Here is a 14,092-nt window from a genome sequence, read left to right as displayed (position 1 = left end):
CTGACCAGCCATGAGCCTAAAAGACTGGAAAGAGTGGATGTTCATGGCATGAACGTTTATGCCATACTGTATTATGGTCATGAACAAAAGTACTTCTAAAAAGTTTTTAATTACATTTTGGGTAATTAAAAACAGTCGTTGTACACACAACTTTTAAAACTAAACTCTGTTGGAGAATAGTTCGACACAAAGTCACAGAGAAAGGGGGGAAACAAATGGCATATCAACACCTCCACATAACTGACAGCTGCATCCATTTACTCGGCCCCAAACATCACTCCCCCCCCCTCCCTCCATTCATTCTGTTCTTCCAGCACCATTTCCTCTTTTAATTATCCCACAGCAACAAAAAAAAAGATGGAGCACACCAGACGCATCGCGGTAAATCCTGGCCCTGGCACCGGCTCACAGTGGCTCCGGCGTCTGGCGGTCCCGATAGAGCGCCGAAACGCTGGCAGCCGAAAGAGAGAGGCAGGCCGCCTGGAGATTTTCTGACAGAAAGAATGGAGAGGATGATCTCCGCCGCAAAAGAGAGGTCCTCTCGTTGAACACCCATCGTGGGGCGTGGGGGGGAGGGGGGGGGCTTTTGGCAAGTGGCGTCCCGATCATACAGCATTTTCAACAGCAGATTAGCCCATTCACAGTAGCAGAACTCGCCGCTGAAACCCCTTCTGTACGCCTCGGTACCATTGTGGGTTTTGTGGAATGGATGATTGTTCCGAACGTTGGAGGCGTTGCAATCAGGGACGATGTTTCCCTATCTCTCCCTACAATATTTTAGGGATGAAACTCACCATATATTATGGTTTGATCGGAGAGGCCATATTTTGGGGGATGCAGAAGACATTTTGCTTGATACGTTTGGATTTGGAAAGATGTGTCTCTTTGGAAAAGAAAGAGCACATTTGCATTCTAGTTTGGCGTCTGCTATACAAACTGGCTTCTCCGTTTTGAAAGCCCCCATAGATGAAAAAAAGGGTTCGCCAGTTAACTAGTGTTGGGCCGCGCTGTCTGTCAGAGATTCCTCCCTCCCTATGTGGGGTACACATCAGCCTCTAAGGTCCCCTCACTGACTGTCGTTCTGCGGGCAAAGCGTGTCGCCATCTCCCATGTGGCTATATACGCACATCGCGCTCCTCCTTCGGACACAATGGAGCCACGAATGGAGAGCCCCCACACCCCGTCTCTCCATTCTCTCCTTCCTCGTTCTTCCATCATCCTGGAGATGAAGAGTGGAATGCTCCTCAGCGGGATTCCTTTCTTCTCCTCCGGGGGGAACCAAGAAAGCAAGACGAGGGCCTCTGTGATGTTGCTTTCCCTTCAGGGTGGGGAGGAGATGTCTTGTAGCATTGCTAAAGATGATCATTTGAGAGCCCCTGAAACAAGGCCCAGCAATCCCCCCAACCCCCCCCCCCCCCACCCCCCACGAGACACATGGAGAGCTGAGGTCTCCACTAATGAGTCAAGGTTCCTCAGTGCTGAAAATGAGAGCAATGACAATGATGGTGGTGGCCACCAACTCTTACATCAGGAACGGGGTAAACAGATCACACTTTTTAGTCCTAATGAAGGAATGAACCATGAACGTGTAAAGAAATGTATAAAACAAAGAATAAATATTTGATTCACATTTTCTTCTGCTTTAAATTAAACAAACACGGAAACGTGCTACTTTTGGAGATCCTGCTCCTGAAAAATTCACAAAACAAAACAATACAGGCGGCGTCCCATCTGATAATCTGCCACAATTACACTGCACAGCGTGATGAAAGGATATCAATGATCTACTTATGTCATAGAAAAAGAGTGCGGCTTCAAAACATGAAACCTATTGAAGCCTATGAGAGAGTTTCAAGGCGATGTCTGATCAAAGGAGCAAAAGCTTATCAACGCGGTTCCTTAGCACTGAAACAGAGTCATATTTGGATTTTAAATATACTGCCACAGTAGCAGCTTTTTTTTTTTTTTTTGGGGGGGGGGGATTGAGGGATGGGGGTAGTGGGATCATAATGGCTATTGTGTTCGCTGAAAACATTTTGTCTCTTTGCAGAGTCGAGAGCTGCAAAAAAGCACACACAAAGTGGAGAGAGAGGCCGCTGTCTCTTTATTCTGATGAAAGGGTAAAGGATGAGACCGACCTTTCTGGCATCAGCTGGGCTTTGGGAACAGAACGCATGGGGCAACACTCCCTGGCCTTTCCCCCTTCCGCTCTGGGCTATAGTTATACTAGCCAAAGACTCGAGTCCAAAACAACTATCACTTCATCCACAGACTCAAACGCACATATGCCCACCCCCGCCCCTTTCATATGAAATACACACACAAACAAACACACACACACAGAGCACAGCCGTCTGTGCATTTGTACACAAACAGAGCAGTCCTGTCTGACTTCATAGTACAACTGCAGGCTATGGAAGCAAAGAGAGACAACAGATCACAGTAGATTACATCAACACGCAGGCTTGATTCAATCAATACCATCAGTATCACTTAACACCAAACACAACCGGGATATTGTGACCTGGGTCAGATAGGGAAAGCATCGGTCCAAAAATTATTTGTAATGGGGTCCCAACTTGACCAGGTCTCCCTCAAAAAAATAGATTAAATCCCAAGGGACGTCCTGGTTAAATAAAGTAAAAAAAAAACATATAATAATAATAATAATAATAATAATAAAAATAATATATTAAATAAAAGCATCGGTCCAAACTGAAATAAACTGGAACAGAACAGAATAATTTACATATTGTGTGGATCATGCTCCGCAAAATGGCCTAACCCACTGGATTATGGAATGTCATGAGTAGCAAATCAATATAAGAAGTTAATAAAACTATTATAATACAATTACAAGCATGTCAAGTAACTCATTACTTTCAGAAACGCCAAAAATCCTACAGTTTGTCTACCATTTAGACTTTTTTTTATTATAAAAAACATAAAGATGGCACTGTAGCTCAGATATGACTGTTTCATCATGAGTCTGAAATGATGACCAGTGCTGCTAAAATATAATTTTGATACCAATAATATGCCTAAATTTGGACTTAATTTGAGGGCATTAAAAGGGACGACAATAGTAATATAACACACTACTTGCCACAGAATGTGCCTTAATATGTTTCATTTAGTCATATGTATTTATGGTAACATATGTGTATTTATGGCCATATTGGGGAAGTAACTTCCCCAACATGGCCCTCTGTAAAACTAAACAAGCTTTGTTGCTGGGGGCCACATACCTAAAGAGCCTTTGTGTGATATTTCAAAGGGTTGCATGACCAGGTCATGGCGGAACAAGGGTCAAACATAGAATGGTCACTTGTATGGGGGCCAGTTGAGGGTGGGGGTGAATTCTATAGGTAAACTCTAGCAGTTAGGAGTAAAGTGTCCCGTGGCACTGCCAGACAAAGGTGTGTGACGTGTAAAAAGGTAAAAGAGAAGTCGTCCCTGACGTGCGAGAGGCCTCGTTGCCAGTGGCAGAGTATAAAAGGCCCTGCAAAACACACCTAGGTCTACGGAGCGCAAAACATCAGTCCTTCAACCATGGGAAAGGTATGGGCTCACGTAAATTGTTGTTGCTACTTGATCAATGGAGTTAGGAGGTAAACATTTATGGTTTGAGTAGTATATGGTTGGGATACTGCAACAGGTAAAGTACACAGCAAAGACCTGGGTTAATCTAAATCTAACAGTTTCAGGATTTGACTGTGTACACACAGAAAAAGGAAAAGGAGGAAAACAGATGTTTCCATTGTAGATGTAAAATCACACAACATAGTTAAGTGGTTAATTCCCTGCATTTCAATTGCCTTTTTATCCATTGGGAAAAGTATTTTTAGGCATGTTTTAGGCATGCACCGTTGGGCTAACCCGTCTCTGGGATTTGCCAATAGCACGGTAATCAATTTCAAATTTCAAATTGTCTTTTTCTATGTTCAACAGCAGCTATCTGTCTCTTTTCATCTCAGAGGTTGACATCCTGCCAGCAGAAACAAATTCAGTCTGATGTATCGGATGAAAATCCACTAAAATAGTATCTAAACTGGTCAAGCTTAAAATGTGTTTTGCAAAACAAACAAAAAACAAAGAAAGTGAAAAAAGGTACATTGAATTGCCTTATTTCTCATCAAGCATGGAATGAAAACCATATACAGGTGCTGAGCAGACCAGCATAGGAAACGTAGGGTTGATGCAATAGCATCTCATGCTTGTTCAAGGGAGAGCAGTGTCCCCTACAGCCCGTTCATAAGCACAGCAGCCAGGCGACTGCATTCAGCCTTTAGACTCACGACTGCCATGTCCTCCTCTCTTCTCCTCCCAACCCAGATCATCTTTTACGAGGGCCGCAACTTCCAGGGCCGTCACTGGGAGTGCAGCAGTGACTGCATGGATACCTTCAAGCACTTCAACTGCTGCAACTCCATCCGCGTGTCCGGCGGTCACTGGGTGGGCTATGAGAAGCCTCACTACCTGGGCTACCAGTACGTCATGGGCCCCGGCGAGTACCCCGACTACCACAGCTGGATGGGCTACAACAACTGCATCCGTTCCTGCCAGATGTTCCCCCCTGTAAGTCAATCCCACTGACGGATGGGACTGGTAACCCACCACACCACGACACCCCCCCCCCCCCCCATCTTGCACATCAAACACTGCCTTAGAAATCTATGTCAGTCAGGGGCCTTTTGATGTCATATATAGATACCATGGTGGGTCAAAGCGTAAAAGTCTCTGTTGCAAAGTCCACAAGGAGAGCCAGTCATTCTTTAAAAGGAATACGATACGACCCCAAAAGACGTTCCGTCTTCATTCTAGTTCCGTAAGACACGTTGAGCATTCCCGACAGTTTAGAGGGGGAAAGTCACATTATGTCACGATCCAAAATGCTACGGTTTAAACGAAACCAAACTGAATGGTTAGGGTGCGTACCACATGGGCTCTGACAGTGAGTCCCTCATTCGATTTCCGTCCGGCTGGTCCATTTCATGCATGTCACTCCCCTACTCTTATTCCGTGATTCCTGTCTCTCTCACTCCACTGTATTATCAAATAAAGGCTCAGAAAAGTCCCCACAGAAAAGAAAAGACACCAAACGACTTACTATTTAGCACGTTCTGTGGATGAAGTCCACAGGGTAGCTGACAGAGGGTGTGTTGACCATATAAACGCAAAATCCCTGGTTCTATTCCGGTTGGACACACCTGTGTTGTATTCCCCCCCTACCCGTCTACACTGAAGAACACAGAGTTAAAATTACACTCAAAATTTTACAGCGTATGCTCACTTTTCTGTCTGTACCTACAGTACAATACTACGTAAATGAAGTGAAAGTCTCAGCAAACACTTTAACTCTCTCTCTCTCTTCCTACCCAACAGTATAGAGGAGGCTACAAGATGAGGATCTTCAACAGGCCCGAGATGATGGGACACATGATGGAGTTCGGGGAGGACTGCCCCAACGTGTACGACCGCTTCCACTACCGCGACATCTTCTCCTGCAACATCATGGAGGGCTACTGGATCTTCTACGAGCACCCCAACTACAGGGGTCGCCAGTACTTCCTGAGGCCCGGCGAGTACAGGGCCTGCGGCGACTGGGGCTGCCACAACCCCATGGTGGGCTCCTTCAGGAGGATGAGGATGGGTCTGTGAAGCCCCCTCACGCTCCCCGCCACCCAGCACCTCATGTCTTCTCTACCTGCTCACAATGACTATTAAACGCTTTGCTTTTTACAAACGATCTGTGTCCTTGACAATTCTGTTCAAGCTCTTGTTTCCTCAAGTTCAAGAGCGAGAAGTACGAAGCGAGAAGTACTTGAAGTTGATAATATAATGTTATATGACGCACTGTTATATGTTTTATCAACTCATAAAACCCCACTGGCATTTAATCTGTCCAGGGAAAAACGCTCATTTATGTACTGTACCACAAAAAGACAGCTATTCTATTTCCTCTACTAGTACCACAGTGGTTTTAAATGTGGGGGGCCGCCACGGGGTGCCAAGTGGAAAGGAAAGGAAACGAAAAACGATTAAATAAAATAAAACATTTAATATTACATTCTTTTATAGCTAAAATAGCCAATCTACAAGCTCACAACACGTTGCATGCTTGTAGATCGGCTATTTTTACTATTCTCATTCAATTCAATGTTATTATAGTGCCAAATCACACTTTACATATAGAGCAGAGACACATCAATGTCCCACCCTGAGCAAACTATTTCATTTTTTTAAAAGCCATTTTGCAATAGGGGGGCCACAGCCGGAGGCCATGGCTATTTGGGGGTCCTTAGCCTGAAAGAGTTTGGGACCCCCTGTTCTACCTGTCCACACAGGGCCTCTCTGCCTATACGTTTCTGGCACTCGTGCCAATAAAGGCAGAGGTTGCAACTCTTATTGTAGCCTCTTTGGGAAAAGTGCAGTTGTAGAGTATTTTCCATAGACAGACAGAGCTTTGACAGAGACAAAGGGGCTGCTGCCGTGCACCAGTCCTATAGTGTTATGCAGAGTATAGAGCGTATTGTGCTGACGCGACAAAGCTTTGTGCCGGGTTTACAAAGCCCTGATCCGTAGCAGGTCTATAAAGGCCTGGTACTGCTCATCGCCTGCTGTGTTCTGAACTTGAACAGTTACAATGGGCAAGGTAAGCATGCAATTTCAAATCTATAAGCACATTAATAGTGGGTGGCAGTACGGACACCGACAAATTTGTTTGCACAAATGTTTGGTTGTAAACGAGGGAATTTATTTAGTTGTTGGCCTTAAATTATTCATTATTTTAAGATTACATTTTACAGACCGAACTGGAATTTTAAAGCATTTTCAAAAATAGCAGATCTACAAGTTGCATCTTGACGTATTATAAACTTTTAGATCTGCTATTTTTGAATAGCTGCAGTATAAAATAGGGCTTATGCGGTTAAAGAGGGAAATTCTCTTTAAATACTCTAGATATTAATTTAATTCAGAAATGATTCGTTGCCATTGTGTAAGCACTGAGCAATAATATTACAAGATTCTTTCTTTGTATGGAGTCATTTTATAATTTGTTGTCTCTTGTTTACGTACTGTGGCTAGTACATCCACATGGTGTGTGATGCAATGCAATGTGTGTTCCGAACTTCCTACTAGACACAAAAACAAGACTATGTGCCTAGGGCCAGCATAGATTCATTCAAAAAAAAATCCCTTCATTTTCTTCCTCTTAATTTAAGTGTATTGTATTTCAGTGACTTTTCGAGCAGTATGGTTCATGGTAATAGAAGTGTGCACCGTAAGACAAAATGTCACACCCAATAATTGCCCCAAAACTGTTCCATTACAAATTGCTCTACACAAGACTAGCTCTTGCAGCATTGTGAATGTCTTAATGATTGGCACTCAGAGGCAAAGTTCATTAAACCAGACTGCTGCACATTATTACTGCTGAATTCATTGTCCTTTATCAACCAACTGTGCTTAGACAAGTTTGAAGTTGAGCTCCCCTGGGAACAATTACTCCTAGGTAAAGTGTGAGGTCTTTTTTCCCCCTTGAACTGTGCTCATAATGATGTCTGGCCATCCATCTCTCCTAAACGTGTAGATTATCTTCTACGAAGACCGCAACTTCCAGGGCCGTCACTACGAGTGCAGCAGTGACTGTGCTGAGCTGCACAGCCACTTCAGTCGCTGTAACTCCATCAAGGTGGACAGTGGCAGTTGGGTGGCCTATGAGAAGGCCAATTATAACGGCTACCAGTACATGCTGTACAAGGGAGAGTACCCCGACTTCCAGCGCTGGGCCGGCTTCAACGACTGTATCCGCTCCTGCCGCATGGTGCCCCCTGTAAGTATTAATTGATGGCCTAATGGCTGTAATAGACTGGGGTGGAAAGTACAGTAACTAAGAACATTTTATTTGAGTATTACTGTATTTCCATTTCCAATTATCCACTACATCTCAAAGGCAAATATTGTACTTTGCACTCCACTACAATTATTTGAAAACTAGTAGTTACTAGTAGATTTAGATTATTAGAAAGCCCATATTAACCAATCAAGTCTTATTTTATACTTTGTCTATTCGAAAACAGCCGATCTGCAAGCTCACAACGTGTTGCAATGCGACTAGTTATGAGCCTGTAGATCAGCTATTCATTTATTTAGTTTTACAAAATGGACACAGAAAAAACTTGTGAAATGGGACATTCTGCACAATCAGTACTTTTACACTTGGTACTTTACGTATATTTTGATGCCAATAGTTTTGTACTTTTACTCAAGTAAAAGTATTTCCACATTGTGGTGGTATTGCTGCTGTACTTTTACTTACGCAAGAAATCCGAGTGGTTCTTCTCCACCATAATAGCTGTAGGCTATGCCATAATCGCTGTCTATTGCATTGGGGACTGGGGATAGCAGGGGATACTGGGGATAGCCGGAGATGCTCTTGGACCCTACAGTATGTCACTACCACTGCCAGTTTCATGTTAAAGTCAACTGGGAATTATTTGAGCTGTGTCTCAACTCAGGGACGTGCCGAGGCTTGTAGGAGCCAAAAGCACTGAGGGGGGCCTGCAGTGTAAACAAAAAAACAGATGTAATATTATATGAAACACCTACCATACCACAGCATCAGCTTCTTTCATCAATGTGTCCCCACCTTCAGCTGCTCCAGTGTCTATGGAAACAGAGCATGGAAAAAAATGAAGTCAATTTCAGACTGCAATGTTGTTTACAGTCTATTAAATAGCAACTACTGCATGTCTGAAGAAACAACAACAACGTATGTAGGACAGTGCTTTATGTTATTCAGTAGCCTGTTACATTTTCTATCTGATAATACAATACCTACCAACAACAATAGGTTCATCCCCAGCATCATTATGTTGTTCTGTTGATTGATATAGTGCTGTGGTCCATCACAAAGTTTTTGAGACGATGGAAAGAAAAGTCATAAACATTAGACAACACACTTCTTGAGGTATTTTTACTTTACTGGAGTATTTCCAATTTTCAGTACTTTTACTTCCACTACAATTATTTGAAAACTTTAGTTACTAGTTATTTTGTAGATTTGGAATGTGTCGAGATGCGATGCATTCATGTGGGCTTGTAGATCTGCTATTTTCAAAAGATTCATTTAAAAAAAATGTTTTACAGTGAGTCTTTAAGGACAGACTCACTGACTGACACGTCATTAATTACCAAAGCCAATGCAATGTCATAACACTGAGACTTTCACCTTGCACTTAGTTGACAGCCCTGATACATGACTGTCATTATATGACAGACATGGATGAGCTTCATAGTGTCTTCCTTTTCTCCCTTTTTGGCCCGTACATCTACATAAACGTTCAGATGTCAAATATAAAGTGCTTACCTCTTGACCTCGGATGTTACAATTATGTACGTTCCCTCAGAAGTACCCGTATGCTCCGTATTGTTCAATAAAAAGCATTTTAATCCGATCGTGGCCATTTTCTCACAGAGTTATAATGTATCAGAGTGCAATACACCTCCCAACCAATAGTCATGTCGTTAAAAGCGTGGAGAAAATACAGATAAAATGGCAACCGATCAGATTAAAGTCCTTTTTATTGAACAATACGGACGATACGGGTACTTCTGAGGTCCCGTACATAATTGTAACATCCGTGGCCATGGGGTAAGGACTTTATATTTGAAATCTGAACGTTTAAGTAGATGTACGGACCAAAAAGGGAGAGAGTGCAAACACCAGGTTGAAGTTAATCCATGACGGTCCCGTCTTGTGAATGTGATCCATGGCTCACTGTGGGATTCTGGGATATGTTTTAGTTACACAAAATAAGCGAACCTCGACTTGTTTTAAGTTTGACCTCGTCTCTTTACCTTAATTTTGTATGCACCAGCTTTATTCTTCGACATTTAATTAGCAAACATCTTGCGAACGGCAGCCAACCAACAAACCAACTCAACTCGTATATTGACAGCTGACAGCTCCAGCTCGTTAACCTCAGGCCCTGAGGCTCAGGGTTGCCAGTTTGGTGTTGTTCCGCTTGTTGGGGAGGACCTATAGGTTGCCAGTTTGGTGTGTAGTAGATCCGCTTGTTGAGGATCTAGGTTGCCAGTTTGGTGTGTGATTGGCTCGTTGAGGATTTCGGTTGCCAGTTTCGTGTCCAGTGGCTCATGCCACGATAGGGAGTATTTGACCTCTGATACATTCAGACACAAGCTATAGCTTGATGTATTTAAACTAGGCGACTGTAGAACTGTACACCGCCTATTGCGCTACTGTCCAATTGTTATTATTCTCTTCAGTTGATTATCTTTTTTTTATTACTATAATTAAATCTTTATTTAACCAGTATTTACAGTAAAATCATGGCCTGGCAAAAGGCTGATAAAAACTGATAAAAACAACACAATATAATAAATCACAAAACACAGAGAAAGAATACAATCCCATACATACAATAGAACAGAAAATGTGTTTATTTGTAGAGCAACAAATAAACGTTAAATCTTTTAACATTTAATCTCACATCCTCGATGTTCATTCCCACAGTACCATGGGAACTACAGGATGAAGATCTTTGAGCGCTCCGAGTTCAGAGGCCAGAACATGGAGGTCAACGAGGACTGTCCAGATCTGCATGAGATGTTCCACACCCGCGACATCTCCTCCGCCAACGTCATGGAGGGCTACTGGATCCTCCACGAGCACCCCAACTACCGGGGCCGTCAGTTCTTCCTGCGCCCCGGCGAGTACAGGAGATACAGCGAGTGGGGAAGCACCAGCCCCACCTTCGGCTCCCTGAGACGCGTCACCGAGCAAGCCTGATGACCCTGTCCTTTACATCGCTCAGTTATATACTTCGCCGTAGGTCCGACTGTCATCTTTGTCGCGGCCCGTGCAACGAAGTATTAACCTTTACCCTCATAACACCCCTACTGTTAATCCCCTCCTTCCCCCCCCAGTCCCGTTCCCCTCTAATGCCGGTGTCGTCTCATTGTGGTCATGATACTGTGGTGTCCAAACCTGAAATCAACTCATTAAATGTGTTGATTTCAGGCCACAGTAAAAAAAAAAAATGTTTTACTGTAGGCTAATGACTGGGGATTTGGCATGTCTGTCTGTTGGGGTTTTTGGGTGGCTTTGCATTGCATTGCTGGGTGAAGTTGACACCCCCTCAGTGCTTGAGCAAAATACTGATAGTGATACAGTGATGATAACTCTTGCTTTGATTGTCCCAGGTGTACAATCCCCAACCTCATGTCCTATTGGAATTCCAATAAATTAAAACTTGATGAAAGTGAACTATAAAAAGGGCCTTTGTCGTTTTTTTTTTTTACTGAAGTTGTCAAATGTGAAGGCCTTGCTCACTTTGGTGTGGTGACGGGGCGTTGGATCTGTTCCATCTGGACACTGAGTCAGACTCAGAAGCGTATTCAGAACCACCAGGGCCCTAACAAGACCAATAGTTGCTGCAGTCTGCCATGACATGGTCATCCCCCCATCCACAAAGCAGAATTATCAAGGAAACAGAAGCTTGTTCTTTGAAGCTAGATATTAAAGAACAAAAAAATAGAAGGCTATCTGAGGATGGGCATGTAGGAGTCTTTATGAGATCACATGGCAGCAAGCAGGCGCTTTGGGTCTATGAAAGAAGCCTATATTAGACCCACATCACAGGGCGAAAGCTGACTCAAAGAGTTGAAGTCAAAGTGGCCTGGTACTCGCCCGGAGCATCAAGCTCTCTCAGAACAAAAAAACAAAACCCAGTCCTCATCCCTGCTCATGCATATTTCATCAGCCCAGGATACTTAGCTCTTTCAGAAACAAATATCAATTATTGAAATTGTTAATTAGACGGTGCGTAATTGGCGAAGATAACCATGAATAAATAACACTGACCATAAATTATTGATTCAAAAAAATGTGAAGCCCAGTGGGGAGTACGTTTGAGAGTCTCTTAAGATCAAGCACAACAAGAAATATGAGTTTTGGCCTTGAGTAATGTCCAATTAAAGGACTGTCGGCTTTGCTGTGGAAGTCCAGTGATGTGCCCTCAGTCCTCTGATATCTATGGACAACAATACCCAGCAGACGGCAAGCAGCAACAGGGCGCATCATGGGCATGGGATCTGATCTACTGGGGGCAATGGCAGATAAGACATGAGAGAGAATTCACAGGCTGCCGTGGCCTCTGTCACAAGTAAAGGTTAATAGGGTCGGAGGGGGCAGTGATTTCAATCAAATAGCGGTCAAAAACAGCGACTATACTTTTGAAAGGTACACACAGGAGGATGTTCATCATGGCTATGGTTTATGTGCTTATGTCCTAAGAATATAGGATATATATATCTCTGTGTCTATTCTATTACTTGATGCAGAGATTTGATAATCAAACGACATGACTCCTATGGGGTGAGCTGTATAGAAGAGGGGGTGTGTGTGTGTGTGTGTGTGTGCGTGTGCGTGTGCGTGTGCGTGTGCGTGTGTGTGTGTGTGTGTGTGTGTGCGTGCCTGCGTGCGTGCCTGCGTGCGTGCGTACCTGTGTGTGCTATGACAGAGAATCAGGGGCCAGTCTTGTAAGAGTTTCTTGTGCATGCTGCCAATAAGGTCAAGGAAGTTATGGAATATTTTTCACACATTGCGAATATTCCTGCATTTATAGGACTTCGATTTTTATACTGGAATTCAAAGGGGGTCGGAATGGGCAGAAACTTTGTCCAAATATGGAGATGACTGACGTCATCGTAATGACGTCATATGGTGACTGACATCATAGAAGTCTGTGATCACAGCGAAGCCATGCCATTAGTAGACCCCATCTTGTTTTCCCTTAGTGGGTATGGAATTGGGAGAGAATAGGGGTATTCAAAGACAATATTAACTTGTCCAGAGACAAAGCCACCAGGCCGGGTACTACACCTAGTAGCCAACTTAGGTGGGAAGATGTAAGTTAACCGTCTGCCACAATGTATGGTCATGGCATTTGAGATCCATATTTGGACATTGTAATTTGGGCTCGGAATCAAAAGAGGTGTAAAAATAAAGTACAACATTTAGAATATGTAGAATATTTCAAATAGGTTTCATAATATCTTTCACAAATGTATATTTATATGTGCATAACAAACATAATAGTGGCACACCATATCTAAGACAATGGGATATCATATCTCATCAGAAGGCCTTTTCCTTAGGACGGTTTGTAAGCACAACGAGCATCAAACAGGCAAACGGTAAACGTCCCTGGATCGCTCCTTATCCACCTTAAGACGCTCAGATGATACTTTCAATCGCTTCACACATAAAAAGGACACAAGCGAGAGATCCGAGTTTTGTCTCCCGCTTCATCTGCAAACCCTTTGGACTTGGTGATGGGAGGCTGATTGAAGGGTAAGTAGTGCGTTTTGGAGAATGAATTCTTTAGATGGTAGAGAAGAGAAAAAGAAAAGAGAGCGAGAGAGAGAAACACAGAACATAGGCCTGTGATTCCATTATTAGTCTCAGTTCTATGTCTCCCCCTTTTCATATTGTGATGGCTGGATAATTAAACCTCTATAGTATTGTCTTCCATCTTCTTTGCCCCACTTCCAGCAATGCAAATTCCCCTATGGGCAAGTTTGAAAAAAGGCCTTTTTTTAGACATCTGTATTTTTTCAGATCAGTGCGAGTTCTTTTCCCATTAATTTGTGTTCTTTGTAGAAATAGAAAAGACTATAGTGCCAGGAAAGACAGAAACATACGTGTAAAAAGATTTTCATTCTCTCCACAAAATATCAAGTGGCAAGAAAAGAATAAAATAAAAATGTCTTAAGCTAAAAACAACAACTTTTTATTCTACAATGCAGTTGTTAAATTACCCGGACCAATCACTGAGTGTGCATTGCAAGACATCAGATAGAACAGTCAATCTAAAGACAGGCAGCCCCTTCTCCCCTCTGGGCTAAAGGAGGCAGCTTGTCAGCTATCCTTCCTTCTCTGACAGAAGCTTTGGGCACTCCAAATGCCATGGAACAAATCAAAAGCAAAAGCATGAAAAATGCAATTACAGAACATGACTTATAAAGAAAATAGTAAATCAGTGTCAAACTGGCGTGCACTGTA

General features: G+C 43.1%; 2 protein-coding genes across 2 annotated transcripts; both read left to right on the top strand.

The window, feature by feature from the left end:
* Positions 1-1,150: 1,150 nt before the first annotated feature.
* LOC308104972 (gamma-crystallin M2-like) lies at positions 1,151-5,661 on the top strand (the record flags this gene model as incomplete). Its single annotated transcript, XM_080455608.1, has 3 exons — positions 1,151-1,588; positions 4,336-4,578; positions 5,386-5,661. The coding sequence occupies 3 exons, from the start codon at positions 1,151-1,153 to the stop codon at positions 5,659-5,661; spliced, it is 957 nt and encodes a 318-aa protein (XP_080311734.1).
* A 985-nt stretch (positions 5,662-6,646) lies between these two features.
* On the top strand, positions 6,647-10,816 carry LOC308104971 (gamma-crystallin M2-like; the record flags this gene model as incomplete). The annotated part of the gene is made up of 3 exons (XM_080455607.1): positions 6,647-6,655; positions 7,595-7,837; positions 10,541-10,816. 3 exons carry the CDS (start codon positions 6,647-6,649, stop codon positions 10,814-10,816), a joined length of 528 nt encoding a protein of 175 aa, XP_080311733.1.
* Between the last annotated feature and the right edge of the window lie 3,276 nt (positions 10,817-14,092).

Source organism: Gymnoscopelus braueri (assembly GCF_963280865.1).
Source record: "Gymnoscopelus braueri genome assembly, chromosome: 17".
In the NCBI taxonomy this organism is placed as follows: Eukaryota; Metazoa; Chordata; class Actinopteri; order Myctophiformes; family Myctophidae; genus Gymnoscopelus; species Gymnoscopelus braueri.
The sequence above is the reverse complement of the archived record's forward strand: the minus strand, read 5'-3'. Positions and strand labels throughout refer to the sequence as shown.